General features: G+C 28.6%; 3 protein-coding genes across 6 annotated transcripts in view; 1 reads left to right on the top strand and 2 right to left on the bottom strand.

The window, feature by feature from the left end:
• Nucleotides 1-5,766, bottom strand: part of LOC119687549 (DNA-binding protein RFXANK) — a 46,136-nt gene extending 40,370 nt beyond the window's left edge. Inside the window, exons 1-4 of one of the 3 annotated variants that reach the window (XM_038101895.1) lie at nucleotides 5,636-5,766; nucleotides 5,394-5,561; nucleotides 4,880-5,000; nucleotides 2,407-3,189 (exon numbers count right to left, since the gene is read on the bottom strand). In XM_038101895.1, the coding sequence (XP_037957823.1) occupies nucleotides 2,454-3,189; nucleotides 4,880-4,932 (789 nt within the window). In that variant the 5' untranslated portion in view covers nucleotides 4,933-5,000; nucleotides 5,394-5,561; nucleotides 5,636-5,766 and the 3' untranslated portion in view covers nucleotides 2,407-2,453. The other 2 variants (XM_038101894.1, XM_038101896.1) reach the window with 2 other exon arrangements.
• Nucleotides 5,767-13,250: 7,484 nt separating this feature from the next.
• Nucleotides 13,251-14,406, bottom strand: LOC119690074. 2 transcript variants are annotated; one of them, XM_038105062.1, is made up of 5 exons: nucleotides 14,366-14,406; nucleotides 14,188-14,224; nucleotides 13,914-14,125; nucleotides 13,623-13,753; nucleotides 13,251-13,564 (listed from the first exon to the last, which is right to left on the bottom strand). In XM_038105062.1, exons 2-5 carry the CDS (start codon nucleotides 14,203-14,205, stop codon nucleotides 13,251-13,253), a joined length of 675 nt encoding a protein of 224 aa, XP_037960990.1. In that variant the 5' UTR covers nucleotides 14,206-14,224; nucleotides 14,366-14,406. The 2 variants fall into 2 exon arrangements, with proteins under 2 accessions (XP_037960990.1, XP_037960991.1); XM_038105063.1 differs by lacking the exon at nucleotides 14,366-14,406 and having other exon boundaries at nucleotides 14,188-14,263.
• Nucleotides 14,407-15,639: 1,233 nt separating this feature from the next.
• Nucleotides 15,640-16,610, top strand: LOC119688104 (NADH dehydrogenase [ubiquinone] 1 beta subcomplex subunit 9). The gene is made up of 3 exons (XM_038102752.1): nucleotides 15,640-15,847; nucleotides 15,928-16,067; nucleotides 16,165-16,610. The coding sequence occupies exons 1-3, from the start codon at nucleotides 15,750-15,752 to the stop codon at nucleotides 16,356-16,358; spliced, it is 432 nt and encodes a 143-aa protein (XP_037958680.1). The 5' UTR covers nucleotides 15,640-15,749; the 3' UTR covers nucleotides 16,359-16,610.
• Nucleotides 16,611-25,003: the final 8,393 nt, after the last annotated feature.

Here is a 25,003-nt window from a genome sequence, read left to right as displayed (position 1 = left end):
ACGATGACGATGGCGATGGCGGTGGCAGTGGCGGTGATTGTGGCAGTACCAACAAATAATTTTCATTGATACACAAAATTAGTATAGTGTATACTATATATGTATATATCTATATATATATGAATGTATACTTTCTTCAAAACACATTTCACACATGTATATGTATATATGTCCGTCCATCGTACTAGTTTATCTCATGCAGCAGTGGCAGTGGCAGTGTCAATGCACTAAATCGAGACCTTAATTTCTTTCATTTATTTTATCAATTAAAGTCATTCTTGCTGGATGTATTATTGTTGTTCTTGTTCTTCGTGTTGTTATTGCTGTTGTTGTTGTCGTTGCTGTTTTTAGTTTAGTTTACTTTTTAATGCAGGAAATAAGAAGTTGGAACCAGAGGAGCTTGGGGACGTGACCGAAGTGAAAAAAATTGTATAAAAAAGTATGAATGAATCAATGAAGAATGCGTTTCGCGCGAGTAACATATCTCTACGGTCTGTAGTGTCTGTAGTATTTATAATTGCCTTGGTATGCGTGAATGTATAATTTATATTTCTTGATTGCTGGAAAGTTACTGATAAACGGAAATACTACTTATGGACTGGCAATAGTTTCATCGTCGTTTTGTTGCAGTCATCGTCATCGTCATACAAATATTAATGAATAAATAAATAAAATTTGTGGCACTGCATTAAATAAATAATGAAAAGAAAAAACGCTGCCATAAATATTTGCAAAAAATAATTTCAACTCTAAATAAAAATATTTTCTGCAAAAATATTTCTTTACAAAGAGGGGGAAGGAACAGAAAGAGGGAAGAGGTGCAGAGAGAGAGAGGGAGAAAAACTGTCTCTTGAAACTTGATCTACTTGTAGAGCTTAGAAAGGAAATTTTTATTAAATATTAAACTTTTTATTTGAATAAAGTATTCACAATGCGGATCTGAAGAAATTTGACACACTTTGTCAAAACCTTTTAAAACCGAAGGATGAGATGATGTTTTGGAATTTGAGACAATTGAACAAGGATTCAGCTCTGGTAGATACTAGCGCTAAATAAAATCATTAGATGTGTTAGATGTGTTATCATATGTAACATGTACAAGGAAGAAGCGTTCAGAAAGAATATTTCTCCTTATTCGAAAAATGAATTATATCCTAGACTTCTTCCATGTTGCTATTATTGTAGCCCACAGGGATCTGCTTGTATTGTTACTTTAAGGGTAGAGAACAGTACTTGGTTGTCGATATTGGCGACGAGTGAGTCCAGAACGTAGACTCGGCTCTTCTTGAAACCAAATTTCTTTCATAATTATTTTCTTTTATTCGTACACTTCTATATTAGTTGCTAAAGGACGAAATTATATAGTAAATGTTGTTCCAAAGCTAACAATGTCAATTTACATATAATTTCATATTGGATCGTCCCTTATTAATGAATTGGCACACTTTTTGAACATACAATCCATATTAACAAACACTGCCTTAGGTGATATACTACGGTGAAAATAATAAGCGTTCAGCAGAGTTGCAGTATCGCACATCCTTTGCGCAGGTGAGCATCGGTTTTTAGAATAAAAGTTTCTTTATAGAACACACATAACAAATTTACAAGTTAAAGTACCTATTAGTACCTAGTATTTTTAGTACCCAGAGAGGTATGAACTTCAGAAGGAACACCAAACTAAAGCAGAACTAATTTAATAACTTATAACTCGAAAAATAAATTAATAGCTCAGGGACACATTAGACTAAGCATCCAGCTTACATATTTCTATCCCCTTTTCTTCTATTCTCATTTCACACATATGCACAATTAAACACAATTCATATATACTAGTTTTCAACCTGAAATATTATTCTGGTGTGTCCGCCAAACACTTACGACATAAAACTAATCCTCTAAGATAATATAAAGCAATTCGCTCTTCAACGGAATAATCTACACATACATATATAAGTTCCTACATACATATATAAGTACACATTTTTTTTTCTAAAATTACTTATATAGTTATTGATTCGAGAAAAAGTGAAACTTAATGTCTTTTATAGGCCTATATACTATATAATCACATAGTGAGTCAACATAAGCAAGTGAAGGAAATTAAAGGAAGTCCAACTTCTAAAGCGAAAATCTGTTAATTTCCTCTTGCTACAGCAGGACTTAGTTTCAAATCTTTATTCTAGTTTATACGATTTTATAATATTCTTACAAATGTTATAAATAATTACAGGTAAGAACAGGTGATCAATATTTATCAAACTGATGGTTCGATTTCTTTCCATTATGAATTACTATAAAGTGATTAAATATATATATGTGTGTAAAAAAAAATTATATTATCAATAAAATATTTACACAACAATATACAATATTTGAATATTTATTTAATTGGTCAAAACTTACCAATTCCTTTAGTTGGACTTAACACTCCGTATCAAAGTAATGCGATCTCACAAGGCTAGTAGTGCTCCTATATATTGTTCCAATACAGATTGCGCTAGCACTGCGCCATGTTCAATCGCTAAAGTATATGCAGTATCGCCATTTTCATTTGAAGCGGTCATATCAGGATCACGTGATAGAATTTCATTACATGTATGTGGATGATTGCCGGCTGCAGCGTACATAAGTGCTGTATTACCCATAATATCCATATGTCCACGTTTAGCGCCACGTTCCAATAGGAAGCGTACCACTTCATGATGTCCACCGGATGCAGCTAATAACAATGGTGTCACCATATCTGGTGCTTCGCTATTAACATTAGCACCAGCATTTGTAAGCAATTGTACTGCCAATAACTGCCCATAGTAAGCAGCCCAATGTAATGGTGTAAAACCATAGGCATCCTTAAAATCTATATTGGCCCCAGCTAATCGCTGCTTTTCTATTTCTACATTTACTTGTTCCTCTGTTATCTCACCCTGGCCAGCACGTTCGTGAAAAGATAAGGTTATTTCAACAGGATAAGAGAAGGCTTCGGTATTACCGCGTTGTAGATTAGTGAGTACGGTTGCATGTGGCCGATACGGTAAGAAGGCACTTTTTCGTTTAGTTGAGTTGTGATCATGCAGAATATTTCCTGCAGGTCTTACGCCACTTCCAGTTGCTGAAATTGATTGAGGTGGCGGTGTTACCGTCGATGTAGGCGATAAATGTTCATTACGTTGTGAGAACCACTTTAAACTGTAAAATCAAACAAGTAATTATAAATAAATTAATTTCTTCCTTATAGCAATATTTTTATATATAATGTAAGCTCTATTAAATTGATGCTGCATATAAACCTAAAGTCTTTTTATTATAATAGTTGCAGCTGGAGAAGATCTATATAGTAGGAGAAATAAGAGGAAATTACCAAATACGAATACATGGGTTACATGGATATGGATTAGGTAAGGGATAAGTTAGAAGAAATCAGTTTGTTCGCAAAACAGAATGGGTGAGGAGTGGTTGATAAAGATATAATTTCTCGTTTCGTTATTTCAAATATATTTTAAATATAACACTTGTTTAGTTAGAAAATTGTGGGTATGTTAGTTCTTTACAAAAACCCGAATAATTATTTACAACTCTAATAACTGAGGATTCTGCTATTATCTTAAGACTTTTTATATAATTGCGGTTTGAGAAACTTTGTTTTATATTAAGATGAAAGCATAATGAAACAATGAAATAATTTTTTAACTTTAAAGCACTCATCTACTACGAACTGGTATGATACCAAGGGTGGTTGGGTCAACATCCTGGAGCCACTTGTCGAGGTCGACAACCAAGTGTCGTGAGCGGTAGGGTCAGCATCCTGAAGCCACTTGTCGACTTCGACAACCAAATGCTGTTAAAGACTTTTAAAAAGGAACTACTACACCTGCAGATTTTTGCAGCTGAGATCTACAACAACAACACGGTCTGGTATAATTTACTTCTATATTGAATAGAAACAATTTTAGCATGCGTTAGTAATTAAAAATTTAAAAACATAAACCCTTAAACTTATACGGCCTCAACAAGTGGCATAGTCTACAAAATATTTAGATCCTCCGGCATTCACCAACATATTTGCACAAATATACTTGAGCTATACTGAGCATAGACTACAAAATATTTAAACCCTCCGGTATATTTGTACACATCTTTGTACACAAATATACTGAACTGCCTAACAAAGAGATCATTTCTTGTTTACGCAAATGACATAAACTCCATATCCGGATGGGTCAACACGCCTCCAAAGTAAACCCATATAATTTAAGTACATAAAAAAACCGATCTTGTGACATTATAGACGTTTCTGAACTACACATTGTGGTCAAATAAATTACCAGATCTCCATTATGCTTAGCAACAATTTTGAAAGAAGTTTATTTTTTCTTATAAGAAATTTTCTTCATATCTTTTTTCACTTAAATTAATAAATAACTAACATTAAAACTACTAATTTTATAATTATTTTTAAATCATATTTAAAATCATTTTTTTTTAAATTTGTGCAAAATAATTGGCAACACTTAAATTCGGCGCCACATTTTTGCACAATAAACCGATTCGCACAAACAACAACAACAAGAAGAAGAAGAATTGGCATTGAGCAAATACTTAGATAACAACAACAACAACAATAATAACAAATCCACATGCGTATCACGTATTTGGGCAAAACAATATATAACGACGTCTTCGTCTCATCGTATGTTGACTGTTCTGTTCTGTTCTTTTCTGTTAATCTTCACATTTTTTTTCTTCTTACCATTAAACACACAAATTGAATAAAACTTTTTGCCGTTTAAAATGCATATCAATATAATTAATGTTAAAAAAAATTTGAAAAAAAATAAATAAAATAAAACCAAAAAAAAAAATAAATAACTGCACTTACCGGCTTTGTTCATCCTCGGAATTTGTTATTGGTGAATTTACCGGTGAAGACATTTTTTCCAAAAGAAATTATCTTTATCTTACGCTCACTTGCTGCTGCCAGGCCAAGTCACTCGATTCCCCTACAATAATAAAAAGAAATTTCAGCAAGCAAAAAAATGTGGAAGAGCACGAAAAAGACAAAATTTTTTTTATTCTTTTTGCACACACTTTCGTACAAAATGGCTGTGTTATTGCTATCCCACTCTGCGCTCTTCACTGTTCCCTATTCACTTTTTCCTTTTGTTTTTTGTTTTCTGTTTTCTGTTTTCACGTTCCAATGTCAAGTTTCCCAAAATTTAAAATTTAAGGAGAAGTGCCCGAGCTGTTTTGTGAGATTGCGAAAAAAAAATAAAAAAAAAAAAAACTCTTTTGCTGTTAAGAAATCTTCTTGGCTGCACAGCACAGCACAGCCATAACATAAAAATGTGTCCGTCTTTTCCGTTTAATGCTATTTCTTCACTGCCTGCACTTACCAAACAAAGTACGCAATGCAATACACACAATTCCAACTTGTTTAATGCGCGCTAATTCTGTAACAAGCACGCGCTCTTTTGCCTGTGATGTTTTTAAACCACGCATCCATCGAACACCGAACAACAGCCCACCAAAATATTTTTACACTTAATAAAACTGCGCCACCACTTACAATACAATATAATGCAATACAATAAATATGTATTTCATTTATAATTTCTTCTTTATTTGCTAATCATACTTGCGTTCACAATTATTCGCTTTCAATATTTACGCGCTTGAATTTAATTCTGCATTGCAATTTCGAAGCCGAACCAACAATTTCGAAATGCGTACACGATAAGAAAAATATTTTGTTTTTGTGGTGTGTTGTGTTGCGACCGACCACCATGCAAGTACAGTATGTGCAAAGTTATTTTGTGCTATACATATGATCGAGACTCGATTTTAACGAAACATGTTGGCATAAATTGGCATAATTGAAATGAACAATTTTTTGTTTGTTTGTTTAGAATAGAAATAGTAAATTATTTATTTAATATATTTTATTGTTAATTATAATTAAAACTTTATTTTATTATTTTGTTATTATTATTTTATAATTTTTATATTAAAAATTCATATCAAAACAATAAAAGAATTTTGTTGATAAGAACAGTGTAGGTAATTCAAAATTCAAATACAAACAATAGGATTTTAATAAAAAATATATGGTGTATATATAAATATATATATACAACATTTTAGATCATTTAAAATTCAAGTAAAAACAATAGGTTTTTAATAAAAATATATGGTATATATATAAATATATATATATATTGTAGGTCAGTTAAAAATTGAAATACAAACAATATTTATTTATATATTTATAATTAATATGCAATAAAAACAATAGGTTTTTAATAATATACATAAAACACTGTTTTAAAAATGGTTTTCGTTTTTTAAAAGAATTTTATTGAAATCAATACTTCGACTAAATTCTATAGTCATCATCAGGATATTATCTGATGACTATTATTAAAAACTTAATTAAAACTATTATTAAAACTTTGACGTGAAATCGCCCAATAGCCGGAATTACGGCCAGTGATTGTTTTTGTACCAAATATGATGACTATAGAATATAGTCGAAATATCAGTTTAAATAAAATTTTTTAAAAAACAAAAATAATTTTTAAAAACATGGATTATTTAACTACTGACCAATTAGACAGTTAAAAAATAAAATTATTATTAAAAATATTTGCTCATTAAAAATATATATATATATATATATATAATTGTAAGTTGAATCTATTTGTAAGTTAACACTAACATTAATTTTAAAGTTAATTAAGAATAAGAAACTGGACTACTCGGTCCTTCGTTCTAACATATATTATTTTTAATAATTTAATAATAATATATGTTATATAGGCGGTGTGCGAATTCGAGTAAATTGAAGTAAAATAAATTGAAATTTCCTAGAGAATTTTTGCACTGCACTTATGTAAATATTTATTTATTTATTTATTGCACTTATTTATTATTTTTAGTTAAAAATTTTCAAATTTATTTATTAAACATTTAAAAAAATTTTTTACAAAGGTAACACCTAATTTATCTAATATTTATTTCGCTGCCATACCGACATCATTTACTATTTTCCTCAATTTAACATTAATTTACTCGAACTCGCACACGGCCATATGTTATTAAGTTATAAATTTATTAAGACCTAAATAACTTTTTAAAAATACTATTGAAATGTATTATATAAAAACTATAAATAAAAAATAAATACGCAAAATAAAGATAAAAAATTAAATTTTATGTTTTGGTAACTTTCTAAGAATTACGTACATATATAAAAATTTTCTGAACAGTTAAATAAAAAACTGAGTTAAGTTTTTATTAAAATTAATTCTATATACCTCTGTACTCTCCACCAACGTTTCAAATTTATTTAATTACTTACTTGAGGTTGGATCATCATCATCTTCATCAGCGTTACAGTTCGGGGTTAGCTTTAGCTACAACAACTAGATTTCTCCATTCTGCTTTGCATGTTGTTTTAGACCTTCAATTTTAGGTACCTAATATTCTGATTTTGTCGGTCACGTTGTCGAGTCTACCTTATATGTGGCCTACCTCTGCTGTGGTCGTTATACGGCGTAAAATTTAATATTCGCTTTTGTGGTCTGTCATCCAGCATTTTCATCAAGTGTCTGATCCGTTTCTTGAGGCTGGATATTAGAATAACTCCGGATTCTTATGTTTATATTGTAAATAATTTTTAAATTCTGTTTCACTGAAGCAAAATAAATTTATTTATCATCGTTTGTGTTCTTGAGGAGTTTCCTCTAAGTTCAAATCAGAAAATGTGTGGCCACTGTGGACCTAATAGAGTGTAAAGATGTTTTATTGCATCATCAAATATAATCAAAAATAAAGTTGGGGACTTCTCTCTAATATTACATTTCACATTTCTGCTTAACCTTTCAGAAAAGCAAAGAATAGTTCATCACTGGGCGCAGAGTCACGAACAACTGATGCTCGAGAGCTGATCAAATACTACATTCACATTTATCGTGTAGTAGTTTATTGTAAATATATAATTACTAATAAGCCAGATGCATTGAGACTTGAACTCACTAAAACCACCAATTAGGAATAACTTGAGGAGATCTTAGCCATTAGACTTGAACGTCATCTGGTTAATCTATAATTACAGTAATCAGTAAAAAAAAACCAGATGCATTGAAGTATTGTAATCTTATATAGATGAAATACAGTGACTTTAGCTCAATAGTTGTTTCCCTTGCCAAACATAAAGCATTTTGCCGTAGGAATCACAATCAAAATGTTACTCTTTAAAGTGTTCGGTTTGAGGATCAGAATTATTTGCATGGCTTACAACAAAGCCATATAGTCACATAGTATACGATAAGTATATCCTTAAGGCAGAGATAACATTCCATCAAAGTAGATATACACATACTGTTGTCTGGCAACAAATCAATAACCTGAACTCTGTTCTACAAGTGATAGCTCTTTGTAATTAAGTAGACTCAGCAGGTCTTTGGTCATGCGATTACTAGAAGTGTTGCCACTATAGCGTCGTCTATCGATATTTATTCAATTATTAATGAGAGATTTATTTGTGAATCACTCGATTCCATAATTAGACTAAGATCCTCTGTGTATGTATGACTGAAATATCATTGTTTCTTTTAAAAGCGTCAAGTTTTTTTTTTTTAAAAGTTGTTAAACTTATCATTCAGGTTTTGGTGTTCTTTTACCTAATCGGGGTGTCATTACCTTTTGCGGCGTTGTTCGTATACTGATCTTTCAGGCTATTTACATACTAACGCTATACTTCTGTGGGCTTTTGGATACAGGACCACCACTCCAACCTACCTACCTATTATTTTCTCAAATTTAAACATTTGTTGTTAAATGTTTTACAATATTTTAGGAGTGTTTTTACTTCACATCAAACATAAATTCTGAGGACCTCTTATATATTAAATAATATATATATAAATAATATAATATATATTAACATTAAATAATATTAAGAAATTTCATTAAAATATATTTCCAGCTCGTTACCTTATGTTCGATTAATTGGTAGTACCGATAAGATTTAGTGCCGGTGACAAAATATCTGTTCCGCTATATAGAAAATTCTTCGATTTTTTAATGTTAAAAATTTTTATACCGATATTAGAGACATGAATTTCATATTTTATATTAATTATATAATACTATATAATATATTATATTATTATTTTATTTTATATTAAATTAATTTCATTGTTCTACAAAAAACTAATATAATGTTTTCATAGAGCCCGGGACTCATTTTATCCACTAAAATTTACTTATCTGGAAGTATGTATGTATTCGCTCGCTTATGATAATAATAAAAATATATAACATATATATTATATGTAAAATAGAATATTTTAATTAAGCTAAACAGTTTTAAAAATAAATTTATTAAATATTTTTATATTATCTTATTTTTATAGTTGCAAAGAATAAGATTAATTCAGTTTGATTTTATTATTTATAATTATAAAGTTTATGTTTATATTTATAAAAATAAATAAATTAATAAACATTAACTCTATTAAAATGTTTAAGTTATTATCAATTTTTTTTTTTCATCCAATAGTTATGCTATGAAACTCGCCTTAGTGTGACCAGGACGGACAGACAGAAATACCAAATAGAATAGGAAATGCTTGGTTTTAGAACAAAAATGCTTTATTGTATCTCACATAAATGATATGATAAATTATATTAAGAGAAAATGTTTTTTTTTAAATAATATTGTGAAATAAGCAAAATAAATTAATTAAAAAGATAAAAAATTTTTAGACTTAAATAACTTCTTGACTGATACTGGTATATCCGATAGATTAATATAGCAGTCCATAATAAGTGAAGTCTTGGAATTCATATATACATATATGTATGTGTGTATGTATGTGTGAATGACGTTATGATAACATTGAGGAATTTTATTTATTGGTTTCTTAAGAAAACATATAAAACTACAGTGAAAACTCCAGCGGATATTGGTCGTAAGCCAACTTCTTTCTGTTCGGGGATATCCTGCATTGAGAGAGTTAAGTTTATAATATTATATAGTATTATATTAAAAAATATTTAGTGTAAAAAACATTGTTTAATGAAAAGGTGTGTTCATTCACAGCTACATACATATGTCACCTTGGAGAGACATCAAACTAACTTAATTATAAAAAATTAAGACAGTAAACTATTCTCAGGAATAATTAATTTTTAAAATTCCAAATTAAAATGAAAATATTTATCTAACTATATATTAACAATTTTTATTTTATTTTAACAACCCCAGTTTTTTATGTTACAATTTAATTATAATTTCTAGGATCTCCAAAGAGGACAGTGACTCAATAACAAAACACATTGCAAAACCGGTTTCGGCCATTTTTTTAGTATATAATTTGCTGTTGTACAGTAGTCTTTCTTAATGCAGTGGACTATATCGTCATCGATTTAATTTTTTTTTTTACGTCTTTCCTTTACATCCGTAAAAATGACTGTACCCTTTTCGTATCGACCATTTGACTTAGTCCGCCGTAATTCATAATAAAATGTGTGAAAATGGATGTATTACTACTACCAAGCTGTCGTCGATTCACTCTGTCTCTATGTTTAACTAGCAATTTAATTTTAATTAACATATTCAGCTCTTATATTGATCGAATGTACAGTCTTCAATGCTTTTAAATTCTTCAACTTAACAGATGATGAATAATGTTGATATATAAAAAACGAAAAAAAAAAATTATCTTCTAAAAGATGTGTTGAGCTTCTTTTAATGTCCGGTGATAGAAGTTTGTTAAGATAGTTAATAACACGCAAGTACGTTATAACTTCAATATACGCATATGTATGTATATGTACATATATCCCTTAATGTGTATTGGACTATGTACTCGCATGCGCTCTTTTAATGGAAATATTCTAGAAGAATACCAGCCTATAGGAGCGACATACGGCTCATATTAGCGCATGTTAGTGTACTTAAAGAGAAAATAACTAGAGGCATTAATTTGAAAATTTAATTTAAAGTCTAAATGTGGCGCTAATACAATCTATATATATTTTTTAATTCAAGTTCTTAAACCAAGTGAAAAATGATCAACCTCTTGAACATAATATATAGTGACATCTATACTCGTGTCTTGTAGTTTTTAGCATAACAATAGGCGAAATATATTAATCTTGATGTATTTATTGTACATATATTTTGTAAGACCTGTAATAATAGAATTTAGTGCGGAGAATATCGAACCCATAATATACATATATGTATATCAAAGTAGTTCAACAGTGCTATAGAGAAAAATCTGCTGGTATAAAAGCAATGCAGAAATCCACTGCAATCATATTTTTATACGAATTTAAAGTGGTATCATCAGCGGCGTAGAGAGAGTTACGATTGTGCCGATTGTAAGACCTTTAATAATAGAATTTAGTGCGGAGAATATCGAACCCATAATATACATATATGTATATCAAAGTAATTCAACAGTGCTATAGAGAAAAATCTGCTGGTATAAAAGCAATGCAGAAATCCACTGCAATCATATTTTTATACGAATTTAAAGTGGTATCATCAGCGGCGTAGAGAGAGTTACGATTGTGCCGATTGTAAGACCTTTAATAATAGAATTTAGTGCGGAGAATATCGAACCCATAATATACATATATGTATATCAAAGTAATTCAACAGTGCTATAGAGAAAAATCTGCTGGTATAAAAGCAATGCAGAAATCCACTGCAATCATATTTTTATACGAATTTAAAGTGGTATAATCAGCGGCGTAGCTACGATTGTTCCAAGGGGTGAAAAGGATACAAACAAGAAAATATATTTTGTTGAAGTTTCTTTGCATATAATTATATTAATTATAATATGATTTACCAGTAGTTTATTTTATATAGACATCCAAACGTACATATATAGATATGTGTATGGAGGTTGTAATATTTTTGTTGGTATTATTTTATTGAGGGAGGTCAAGATTCAACTAGCATCGTTACGTCATTAATGATGATCATTATTTTATTAGTATTTTTATAAATGAAATCTTTACTCAGGAATTGGAACTAATGGCGTCTTTGATTAGTAAATAAGGATTCAATCTAAACCTACTTAAGATCTGTTAAATTTTTTTGTACAATCAAACCTTTTTAGAGTATTCTACATATATCTAATCAAATCATATATTAGGTCTGTTCCACGAGCTACTCATAGTAACTTTTAGTAAACACTGTGTATACACAAGCGCGTTCCACCAGCAAATTTTCAAGTATTTTTGTATAAATTTTACTTCTGTTTTACTCAAAAGTAAAATTCTGAGTAAAACACGAGTAGCTCGTGGAACAGACCTATTATTTGTCAAATCATATTGTCAGACTAAACAGCTGTTAATTTTAAGGCAATCTTGTTACCCCGGCAAAATATCTAGAGTGTTGTAAATTAATCTCGCGTGTTCTACATTTTGCTCATTCATTACTATTTCTAATTAATATTATTACTTATACAGTAATAGATCAGAATGGTAAACTTTTGATTAGCTATAGATTATGTTATCAAGTGCGCGTCCTTTATTTTCTTTCGCTTCCCTCCGTAAATAGACCGTAATATGTACATTTGTGAACTTGTGAGGTACAATACAATTATAGAGCGATTTTAATTTTTTTCCACTGGTGGAGCTACAGTAATCCTGAGACGTAGACGATGTCGCCAATTAAAGTACCAGGAATTGAGAAGCCTTGTACTTCATATTATGTGTGTGAGAGTACTACCTACTAAAAGCACTTCTGAATTTTACCACTTCAATTAAGCAGTGAAAAGGTAAAAGAGCGCATTAGTGGATTCTAAGAAGACAACAATGGAGTTTGGAACGACAACAACCAGTACAAGTCTCAACACTAAATGATCACGATCCAAATGGCGAAGAAATAAGACAATGCTTGGCTCAAATATATAGTAAGTTTTATTTTAATTAATAATAAGACTAATAACTTATAAATAAACAATAAATAAAGATATAAAAATATTAAAAAAAAACACACTTTAAGTATATTAACAATAAAAAAAGATATAAAAAATTAAGAATAAAATACATTTTAAATATATTAACAATAAATAATGATATAAAAAATTAAGAATAAAATAATTTTTAAGTATATTAACAATAAAAAAAAGATATAAAAAAATTAAAAATAAAAAATATTTACAAAAGATATAAAAAAGATTTAAAAAATATATATAAAAAAGATATAAAAAAATATATGGTGGCTAGTCACTGGAATCCACATCCGTTACGACTCTTTCGTGCTGATATCTTCTTTCTATCGCAGCCGCTATTCGCGTCAAAACATTATTCCTGGAATGCAAAGTTTTAATCAGCTCATTATGATTCTTATTTGCATTGTCTAGCAAATGTAAAAACTGTTCTTGAAGATTAATTAGTTTATCCAGTCTTTCTTGCGTTTCTGCATCATCCATTTTCCTTTTTCTTCTAGGCGTTTTCTCCGTATTGTCTTCTGAGACTTCAGAAGTGGTAGAAGACAATGGTGAAGATGCAGACCCTAATGGTTCCGGTTTCTGGTCTAATTAAAAATGAATTAATTAATTTTATAATTTAAAAAAAAATATCTACAAACGTACCTTCAAAACTATTGGACACTAACGCAGAGAAGCCATAATTCGGCCAGTTTTCCATAATTCTATTGAGGTTGTTAAAAAACTTCCACGTTGATGGGGACCCTTCGGAAACGCGCACAATTTGCTGTTCCTTTCTATTTTATTAAAGATGAAACTAATTAGCAAAATAATTGATGACATATATTATAAATTGTTAATTAATTAAAACAACTAAAATTAATTAGAAACGATGATACGGTTTTAATTACCAACAATTAATGATAAAAATAGAAATTACAGTTATTGCACACTTACCTAAACCGTTTGGTAAAGTTGTCCACTTTCCGCAGCACTTGAGGATTGGTAACTATGTAACCCCTTTCACACATCAGCTTGGTCATATCTTTATATATGAGGTCACTTCGCCGGTAGCCCGGCAATTGAGAAACATTTTTCTCCCATAATTCTACAAATAACTGCTCACAGCTCTCAGTCCATAAATACTTGACCCTTTTGTTTGATTTTTTCTAAAGTTAATAATAATTTATTTTATTAAATTACAAACCAATTATAAATACGCAATACAAACTTGTGAGCTCTGATCCATTTTGTTTCCTGATTTCTAACTGAAATGAATATTTTTTTTAAATAATACATGACATTCCATAATGATATCAAATATATATTTGATATATAAATTTATTTTTATATATTAATTATGTATTTTATTTATTAAAAAACAAATACATATTTAAAAATATTTTTACCTCTTGTCTGTCACGACTTGTTGATTGTTTGTTTATGTTTACATTTTGCTTCATCTGTCAAAAACGTCAAATTTCGATCCTTTGCAATGTTGCATTCTTCAATTTTGGTCTAATTTTGGTCTAATTTTGCTTACTATATTTTCCAGTAATGAAATTTACTCAAGTAAATTACAATCTCAAGTAAGTTAACTGGTCTAATGAAGCCAGTGGAAACGTACTATTACGTACTTTTATTAAATCCCAATAATTCCTTTTTTGAATTTTATTACAACTAATATTTTACTTGAGTTTTATTATTAGCACTTTCCAATTTAAGACTATTATTAAATATGTGTTTCCTTTTGATGTTATTATATACGGTATAAACTTTGCATTTTAAAAACTGTTTAAGTGTATCGTAAAGTAGTGAATTGCAACAACAAGAATTCTTTTTTAAAATAATATTTAATTAATTGAATTTTTGGCTGACCGTACAACTGTTTCAAACATTTCCAAATACCCATCATCAGTGATCTTGCAATTATTTCTCGTATTTAATTATTCGTAAATAATTTTTATTTTTTTGAGACTGCAACCACGGTTGCCACTTGAAAATTTTTTTCTGTACCAAAATTGATTTAAAAAGGTACCATTTCTGTAAAAAAAGGTCCAAATTTTTTTTGGACCTTTTTGTTTTCTCGTTCTGTGTTTTTCATAGTGTTATAAATGAACAAAATATAAAATAGTGCAAAGTTGCATTTATAAAAAAAATTAATTGGAAATATCCACAATAAAGTTGGGTCGTCGAAAATGTACCAGTTTTTGAACATGAGTACCAAACGAAAAAAAAAAAAAAAAAGTACCAATTTTGGTACTATAAGTGGCAACCGTGACTGCAACTACCAAAAGTTGAACTCGTGCCCTGTCAAATTTGAAGCTTAGAGTGACCATTCATTACTCAACTGATCCAATCCCGAAAGTGTCTATATAAATATCAAGACAAATGCCAAAATGAGGTACATATAATTGGCAAATTTAAATTTGTCATACAAATATCAGACAAAATACATGCAAATATTTGCAATTAAGCGAGTACTTATATATTAAGTCTGTTGATTATCTTAATGAAGTTTTTTAAAAAATATATTGTTGTATGGCAATATATATCATGAAGATATCTAAAAATATATCCCCTAAAAATATTTAACACAATTAATAATTAAGTTTGACACATTTTTATTTGGCAGTGCTGTAAAATTTTGACAAGCAAAATAGATAAGAGCAAATGTCAAAAAATTTGACGTCTAGACAAATGTCACACACAGCTGCTGCTAAATTGCAAACGAAAAAATAAAAACAGCACAATTGCTTAATATTAGTTAGTATTTTTGCAATATTGACAAAAATGTCGATTCCAGTACCGGGAATAACAACACACGCACGCCAGGTTTGCAGTCTTTATAAACGTGCACTCCGTAATTTAGAATCATGGTACGATGAGAGGTAAGTGGTTTGCTTGAAGTAATCAATGTTATGTAATTTAAGTATATTATTATATTTTTTTACAATTAAACTTATTTCAGATATATATTCCGCTACCGTGCCGTTTTGTTGCGTCAACGTTTTGAAGAAAATCGCTGCGTTGATATGGCTACAGCTGTCAGTCTGCTTAAACAGGGTGAACAGGAGGTATTCGAAACCCAACATTATCAACCAAGGAAATGTACGTTAATTTTAATATAAATGCATATGAAACACAATTTATTATGTTAATTCATTAAACTACTCCTACTATAATGTTGCATGTGCTGTTTTTATAGTTCCTGGCAGCCCTGGAGGTTGTGCTTATGAGCGTGAAGTCATTCCACCAGACTGGGTACTTGACTATTGGCATCCATTAGAAAAAGCACAATATCCTGAATATTTTGCTAAACGTGAACAACGTAAGAAGGAATTTGTTGCCTGGTGGGAGAAGCAGTACGGCAAACCAAAGGCAGAGGACTTGCACCACTAGTGATAATATAATTCTAAAAATTCATCAACAACAACAAAAATACACACACACTTTGATAAACAAAGGGAATAAATATTTGGCCGTATTTAATGTTGCAACAAAATACAGCGTCCAACATATATTTTTCCATAATGTTTTTAATTTATCTTCATCAAGTGTGTGATTACTAACGATCAACACAAAGCGATTAGGGATTGTTGGGATTGTTGACTGTTATTTGATAAAAGAATAAAATCTGCAATATAGATAAGATATATAATAACTTAAATATATATATAATTGAAAGCATAATATCCTTAACTAGAACACATTTTCATCTCCATATTAGCAGTCACAACAATAACTTCGTTTAGTGCTTAAATGTAATTTAATGGATCTTAAAGAATATATAAGACACAAAAAAAGTGTGTCACAATTTAAGCAGAGCTTTCATGCATAGATTGTACATCATTTTTCCTTCAGCTTCGTCACTTGAAAGTGGTACTCAGCGTTCTAGTTGAAGATTTTACAAGCGAGTTTTTATGATGGGTTACATCAAGAGTTATGTGCTCTTGGATTACGATTACCTTTACTCGTCATAGACTTTACAGCATATTTTAAGAATAAGAAAATTCACTAAACGTTATTTAATCACAACTATAATATCCTCTGTTCGATCTCGATTGAGTTTTCTTTGAATTTTCAATTATGATGACTGCTCATTTTAACAAAAATTTACTGGTTGGTACGAGTATATCATTTATTAAGTTCTAGAAATACATATAGCTGCTTCTCCTACTTTAAATTTATAAGCAGAAATTTTAATGGGTAGTGGGTAGTGGTTGTGGAAGAGGGAGAGGAGAAGAGAATGGGGAGGATTTTTATTAAATTGAACATTAACCTGGAACCAGCCGAAGAAACCTGGCTGCTTCAATGAGGTGAGTCCTAAAGCCAATTGGACGAAGTTTCGTGTGTGTGGTACGACAGGATAACAGATGGGTGACGTCATGGGGAGAAGAACTGTAGTTAGTTGATACTTAATAATTAGTTTAATATTATTATTATTTAGAGCTGCATATACATATACTTATAGTCTTAATTTGTTAATTAATCTCTCAACAACTCTTAATTCAAATTTTAAGACAACAACCACTAAACCTTCAAAGAGCTGCTCACAGCAATTGTCAAAAGAATATTAAAAGCCGGTTTGTTGAATTGGGTAAAAAAATCTTATAACTTCGGATTGAGCCAGGAAGTATAGCAATAAAACTCTATTGAACTAATTAAAAATGCTCTTTGCGAGACTAAGAAAGAAATAAGAGAACAACTTAAATGATGACAATGATGATTTTCTTAAGTGATATGGGAATGAACATGTCTATATCTCTGTAATACATAAAAAAAAATTCTTATACCATTTAGTAATAATAGACCTCTAAACAGTGCTCAGGTCATTAAATTTTTCCCTTTTTAATTAGGGTTTTTTAGTGCCTTTTATTTTGGCGGATATTGGAAGATTTCTGTCATCCAGAAACCATTCTCTGCATTTATAGTGCTTTGATATGCAGCATTCGATATACTTGATACTAGCAAAATAAAAGAAACTAAACTGATTATACTTAATAATATTGATTATGTATGGTATTCATTTTAGCTCAAACAAGATTGGAACAAAATGTGAGTTGTTGGGAAAGCCCACCAGATGACGCTAGTAATGTGATGTTACATTATTTTCTAAAAAATAGTAACTTTCATCTGTTTATTTTTAAATTTCGTTTAAAATTCACTATCTGATATTTTTTTAAGCACGTTTGAAAACTTTCCATATTTTGGAGGATAAAAAATATTGAGTTTCATTTCACATTATATATGTAAGGGTAAACACTAAAAGAAATTAAAGTGGAGTTAGTTAAAGTTTATGTTACGTCTATATCAGCATTTGGGACTATATATAATTTACTGAATAAATTAAGACATAGTAGGTATGTCAATATGTCAAGACTCAAGTTATATCCACACAAAGTTTAGTGAAAAAAAATGTTCAGAATTTCAAAATATACAAAATTTCGTTGGCTAATAATAGATAATACATACTATTTTAGTATTATAAATTTGTATATAAGTTGTAATATTATTTATTATTAAAAGGCTAAGCCATAAATGGCACTTTTACCCTTTTGCAATTAACTTGAGAAATTCGTAGTAATAAAAATCACTTTTTAATTGTTTATATTAAATTAAAATTGTGCTATTAAGGTTCACTAATTATAAGTGCATTTATAGAGTATCATTAAATAATTAAAATCATAAAATTTATTTAAATATGTTTCCGTATTTTTCAAGTAAAATTATAAAGGAAAATAAAATCATTCATCTTAAATCATATATAAACCAAAAATACAATAGATGCTTTCGGCAGCTTTTAAGTGAAGCAAAAAAACAGCAAGTAGCTAGCTTAAAGTTTCTAATTTGTACGCAAAGCAACAACACTACTTGCTCTATCTAAGCACCTGCTTGTGTAAAGCAAAATTTTGTTATCCATTTTTCGAAGAAAATTTGCTTTATATTATATAAAAACTAAGTGTATTTAGGCCGTTTGCAAGTTCCAGTAAATTGAGGTACAGTAAATTGAAATTTCCTAAGGATTTCTTGCACTGCACTTATGTAAATATTTATTTATTTATTTATTGCACTTACTCATTATGTTTGGTTAAAAGTTTTCAAATTTATTTATTAAACATCTTATAAAATTTTCATAATGGTAACAACTAATTTACTTAATTTTTATCTAGTTTACCCTACTCGGAGTTTTGGTAAATACCAACATTATGTCGGTATGGCAGACATAATTTACTATTTTCCTCAATTTACTCGAACTCGCACACGGCCTTTGAAGAACAAGTTTTTTGTTTACTATTATGTGCCTTTTATTGCAAAATTTTTGATCAAGTAATATAGTTTTAATTAATTAAAACTTAAGATAACATCTTAATAAAAATTCGACGCTAATTTGACAGTTAATTTCCCAAATTTATCAACAATGCAATTCTAACTGTTCGACGCTAACCATTTTGACATTTAAAATCCCACATTTGTTACAATGCAATTTCAACTGTTTTGCATGCACAAGTTAGTGCACATTTAAATTAATTATATTGAATATGTTGATTGAAGAAGATATATAATATTATACATCAAACGTCTTAGAAAAATTCTAGTTTCTTATTTTGATAATATCTCGACGCGAATTATTTTGACATTTAATTTTCCAAATTTATCATCAATGCTATTCCAACTGTTGTGCATATTTAAATTGATTATATCTAATTTGTGAATGAAACAAGGTATATAATATTACATATTTATCGTTTTAGAGAAAATTCTAGTTTCTTATTTGTATAATATTTTCGATGCAGCAAATTTAATAAAAATTCGACGTTAATTTTTCTTTTGCAATCCTACGGATTTGCCAATAACTTTTCAACTGTATGTTGTGCTTTTTCAGTGCTATTTTAATGGGCTATTGAATTTTTCAGAGAATTTAATTTAGGATGGCACGCCATCTATTAACACAATTTGTACAAAACTTATGAATTATTAATTTAATTAAACTGATTTATATTTTTTAGAATTAATTGTAATTATTAGGATATTGTATTCAAAATTTTTTCTATATTAACTGTTTTCAGACTTCTGGTTTATGTTTTTTTTTATAAGGCAAACGTTTTTTTTTAAAGAAAATCAATTTATGAACTTTAACGGTCAATAGCTTTTAAGTTTTTTTAACAAATTATAAATACCATTACGCGAAAGCTAGAAGTCTCCTCTTTCAATTTAGCTAATTTGCTTTTAAAGTTATAATTAATTTTGTAATGCAACCTTTTTTTACAATATTTTATTTTCCATTTTTTGAACAAAAAAAAACAAAATATTATGTATAAACTGATTATATTTAGAAAAACAAATATATTTTTTACTGTTATTTATCTTATATTTTATAATTTTGATTAAGTAATAAAGTTTTAAATAATTAATGTTTGAAAATTACATATCTTTCTTCATCTCAGCACTGCTCCTAAGTTAACCCCTTTCAGACCACCGTGTGCACCACACAGCTAGCTTTGAATATTTTTTAATATTCAAAGAATATTATATCTTTTTTAGGTAAAGATTAAGTGAGAGTAATCTTTTTTTTTTTTTTTTTAAATAAATAATAAACACTTGTCATTTTCTCATTTAAATTCCAAGTCCGAAATTGAATGGTACTTAATGGGTTAATCCACCAATATGTATGTACATATTTTTACATTGTATGAAAGGTAATTTGAACCTCTTTCTAATGAGATATAAAAGAAAAATGAGATATAAAAAATGAGATCTCTAGTTTAAAAGTTATTAATAAATTAGTGACCCCATCTTTTGGGGCTGATTTTTGATTTTAATTTTTCATACAAATTACATCATTTATACATAAAAGTTGGATGAAAATAGTGAATTAATTCAATTTTCTACTTAAAAATACAAAAAAAAAAAAATAAACTTGTTAACATTATAATTAATCTATTATTTTGTAAAATTTAAATTTTGAATAATTTAATAATTTTTTATATAAATAAAATCCACTAAAAAATTCAGATCAAATAAATATTTAAATATTAAATATTTTATATAATTCTTTACCTAAATATAAAAAATTATAAATTAATTCATATGTTACAATATTAGGCATAAACCATATAGAACCACAAGAAATTGAAATAAAATAATTTTATGAAGATTTATTGCAAAAATATAAAGAAATTTTTGAAATATAATATCCTAAAAATTCCCCCAATTCACATACAAATAAAGTCAACACTTTTAATATTATAGGTAGACAAATTATTGCAGGTGTTATAAATAATAATCAGTTTTTATTCCCCCTCCAATAATTCTTATAATTAATAACCCTAAAATTCCTTTTCATAATGGTTTTTATATATGTTTTTATCCGGCTATATAGGACACCTTTTGTTAAATAATTCAACGTTTGTTAAATATTTTTTAATATATTCTATATTTAGACTCTACTTGAGAGTCATCATCAGGAACACGAACTAATATAAATTAATGTTAATAAAACTCTATCTACGTCATCCTCTTTATTCTAATGTCTATATTGCACTCCTTTTAATATAATTCAACTATTATCTCTTAATATATTTAAACTAAAATAATTAAAATTCCCAATTAACGAATAATAAACTAAACTTATGGAATATCTAACAGTTAATCCTGGAGAAAAAAAAATAAAAAAAATATAATATATTAATATAACTTAAAAATATAATTTCTAAAATTATATCCTTAGCATAAAATCCAGCTAAAAAATTATATAAATACCACATAAAGCTAAATTTGCAACTTTATAACATCCACATGTAAAAGATATATAAACTCTTAAGCCTCCCATTAAACGAATATCTGGTAAATTATTTATATTATGAATAATAGCTCCGGCACTTATAAATAATAATAATTTAAATAAAACATGAGTTAACAAATAAAAAAAAACTAATTTATAAAATTCTATTGATAAAATTCTTATTATTAAACCTAATTGACTTAATGTTGATAATGCCATAATTTTTTTTAAATCAAATTTAAAATTAGCTCCTAAACCATATATAAATATTGTTAATCCTGGAATTAATAATAAACATTGACCTAAAATTGCATCTCCAATTAACAAATTAAATCGAATTAATAAATAAACTCCAGCTATAACAAAAGTAGATAAATAAACTAAAGCTGAAACGGCAGTAGGATCAGCTCTCCAGAATTTAGGCCCCTTAAGTTATTGCAATTAACATAATTAAAACTTGAATAATTAATATATTAACATTTAAAATGTTAAACTTTAATAAAAAAATATTAACCATATTGAACTATAATTTAATATTCATATATTTATATTTTAACTATTATATTCCGCTTAACAATGCAATGCCATATTAGCTATTGTTTGATGCTTCGTTTATGTATTCTAACTATTAGTTATTGAAGTATATGAATAAAACAACTTACATTTTACAATGACTATCATTATATAGATCTAATGAAATGAAAAGTGCTATTATCAGTCAATCTGTAGTTAACTAAAAACACTAAAATTTATTATAATTTTCTTTTGTGTGAAAGCGAATGAATTTCTGTGAGCACGAATCTATGCGCCATCTACATACATAAACAATTCTCTTAGGATGCCTAATGAGGCAACGAATTTTCAGGGTGAAATTTTAGCGATTAGGAAAGCATGTCGGCAAATTGCAAGTCACATCAAGAACAGGTGTAGTGTTGCTATTTTTATTGATAGTCAGACAGCAATCAAAGCAATTGAATCCTTCATAACAAAATCAAAGATAGGTAAAGAATGTTAAGAGACAATCGACGAGCTAAACCGGTTGGTTGACATAGCTTTTATCTGGGTCCCTGAACATAGAAACATTGAAGAGAATGAGCAAGCCTACAATTAAGCACGCTCAGATGCTCCCCTGGATGCATGTGTATCAGTACCGGTTTGACCCTTAAGATCATTAGGGGAACTACTTACCTCTACTTTTTTCAGCTTGCCAATAATAAATGAAAGTCACTTGAGTCATGTGCAACTTCTAGGTTAACATGGTTCATCTATAATAAAACTAGATACTGGGAACTTATCAAAAGAAACCGCGTGAACACTGCAAGGCTAACTACAGTTCTTTCTGGTTATTGATGTATAGGAACCCACGCAGAGAAACTGCGCGTTCCTCATAATTCTCACTGCAGAAGTTATGGAAATCTGCAGGAAAATAGGCTAGAAGAAATAGGCTTTTAGGAAGATATTTCTTTGACAGCTTACCAGACTGTTCTTCGGTAAGGAGAAAGGATCAATTGAATTATCGGAAAATCAGTAATTGCAGTACATGGAAAGTTGTCTGATCGCCTTCTACTGCAACCAACCAACCAACAATCCTCACTGTGGTTGGGATTTTTCTTTATTTAAAATTCTTTCAAATAGCTAAGTTGGTCTACTTATATTTGTTTATTTATATAAGAACTTTACTTATTCTGAAATGTTATTGTAATGGTAATTAATATTTATAAAATAATTTAAGAAAAAATATTATCTTAAAAATCTTAAAACATTTTTAAAAAAACTTTTTTTTTCAAAAACCCAATCGTTGGTATTTTCCGCAAAACCCGTACAATCTTCGAAGGAGACATATATATAAATTTGCTTAGATACAGATATACATTATATCCACCGCATGGTGTTCATCGATTTAATTGTTCAGAAGATTTGGATTGTATAATTAATTAATAATTAATTAAGTTTATAACTTTACATTTACAGACCTATTATATGCACTTATAAACTTGTCAAACATTGATACTTGTCAAAATTGACTGCTGTAAAGGTTTTGGTATTCTGTGCCATAAATAAAAAGCTCTTTTCTTTGTTAGTTGTCAATACTACAAATGCTGTTGACAACTATAAAAATATGCTCTTTTTAAGCACTTTTTATTATTTGCATGCATGACAAATATTCTTAACTAAAATATACGCTCTTTACAAGCATATTTTTTATTGTTATTTGAATGCAAGAAAAATGCATGAAAAATGCATGAAAAATTCTTTTGACAACTTAAAATATATGCTCTTTTCAAGCATTTTTTACGAACAATTACGAACACTTTTCTATACAAAACATTTTACACCATAGTGTGGTGAGAAGCACTAGGTACTTGAGCTTTGAAATTTGTCAAGATGTGTCCAGAATACTAAAAAGCTTTCTGCTATATAAAGATCAAAAAATTTATTAAAAAATTTATTAAAAAATTTGACAAATCTGTCAAGTGCACAGAATAGTTCCGTAAGTATCATATATATTTAGTAATTAAATATTTTTTTTCGAAAACTCAAACATGGAATACACTCTAAATAATTAGTCAAGTTATATAAATATGTAAATAAAAGTTGTTAGTTTTGTAGATCTTATATAGAATTACCTTAGAAACTCATTTTTCGGTAAACTTTTATAAGTACAACATTACAAATATTTAGATTTATTAAAAAAAAAAAATTGATTGTCTAAAATTGATATGGATACACTGAAACACTGGATATGACCTTTAAGTTCGTGATTTAATAAGAAAGCAGCATCGATACTTAAATACTTAAAGGTACTTAAACGTTTCGAAGGCATTTTATGAGAAGAAGAGAACAGCTTTTATTTGCAGAATAAGAATTTGTTTACGATATAATTAAAAGTGCAATGTCGAATAGAAAAGGTACTCTTTTTTTGCCTGATGCTCCTGGCAGATTGAGAAACATGTTTCTTTCAGCTTTTATTCTGAAATTATCGGAAATTACAGTGACATATAGTTTCTATGTTTCTAGTTTCTATTATGATAGAAATTTCTGCAAATATGTTATCTGAAATGAATCTACTACGGTTTAAAAGAAATTACATTAATCGCCAGCCATATTGAACCCTTGAAGATGTACTATTAAATGTAATAGTAAATGTGGGGCTCTTGATTTACAGTGGACAATTTTAAACAGACTTTTCCCGTTCATCTTGTATTCTCAGTAACCAAAAACAAATCACAAGAACTTACATTTTTTAAAATATATGGTAAAG

This window comes from Teleopsis dalmanni, chromosome X (genome assembly GCF_002237135.1).
Source record: "Teleopsis dalmanni isolate 2A chromosome X, ASM223713v2, whole genome shotgun sequence".
NCBI classification, from domain to species: Eukaryota; Metazoa; Arthropoda; class Insecta; order Diptera; family Diopsidae; genus Teleopsis; species Teleopsis dalmanni.
This window is presented reverse-complemented; position numbering and strand designations above follow the sequence as displayed.

Excerpts from the sequence above, each read along its gene's own strand:
- LOC119690074 (XM_038105062.1), bottom strand. Across the intron at positions 13,754-13,913 it reads AACTTTACCAAACGGTTTAG|AAAGGAACAGCAAATTGTGC; the intron begins GTAAGTGTGCAA and ends TTAATAAAATAG. Across the intron at positions 13,565-13,622 it reads AGTGTCCAATAGTTTTGAAG|ACCAGAAACCGGAACCATTA; the intron begins GTACGTTTGTAG and ends ATTTTTAATTAG.
- LOC119688104 (XM_038102752.1), top strand. The coding sequence starts at position 15,750 with ATGTCGATTCCAGTACCGGGAATAACAACACACGCACGCCAGGTTTGC. Across the intron at positions 15,848-15,927 it reads GAATCATGGTACGATGAGAG|ATATATATTCCGCTACCGTG; the intron begins GTAAGTGGTTTG and ends AACTTATTTCAG. Across the intron at positions 16,068-16,164 it reads ACATTATCAACCAAGGAAAT|TTCCTGGCAGCCCTGGAGGT; the intron begins GTACGTTAATTT and ends CTGTTTTTATAG.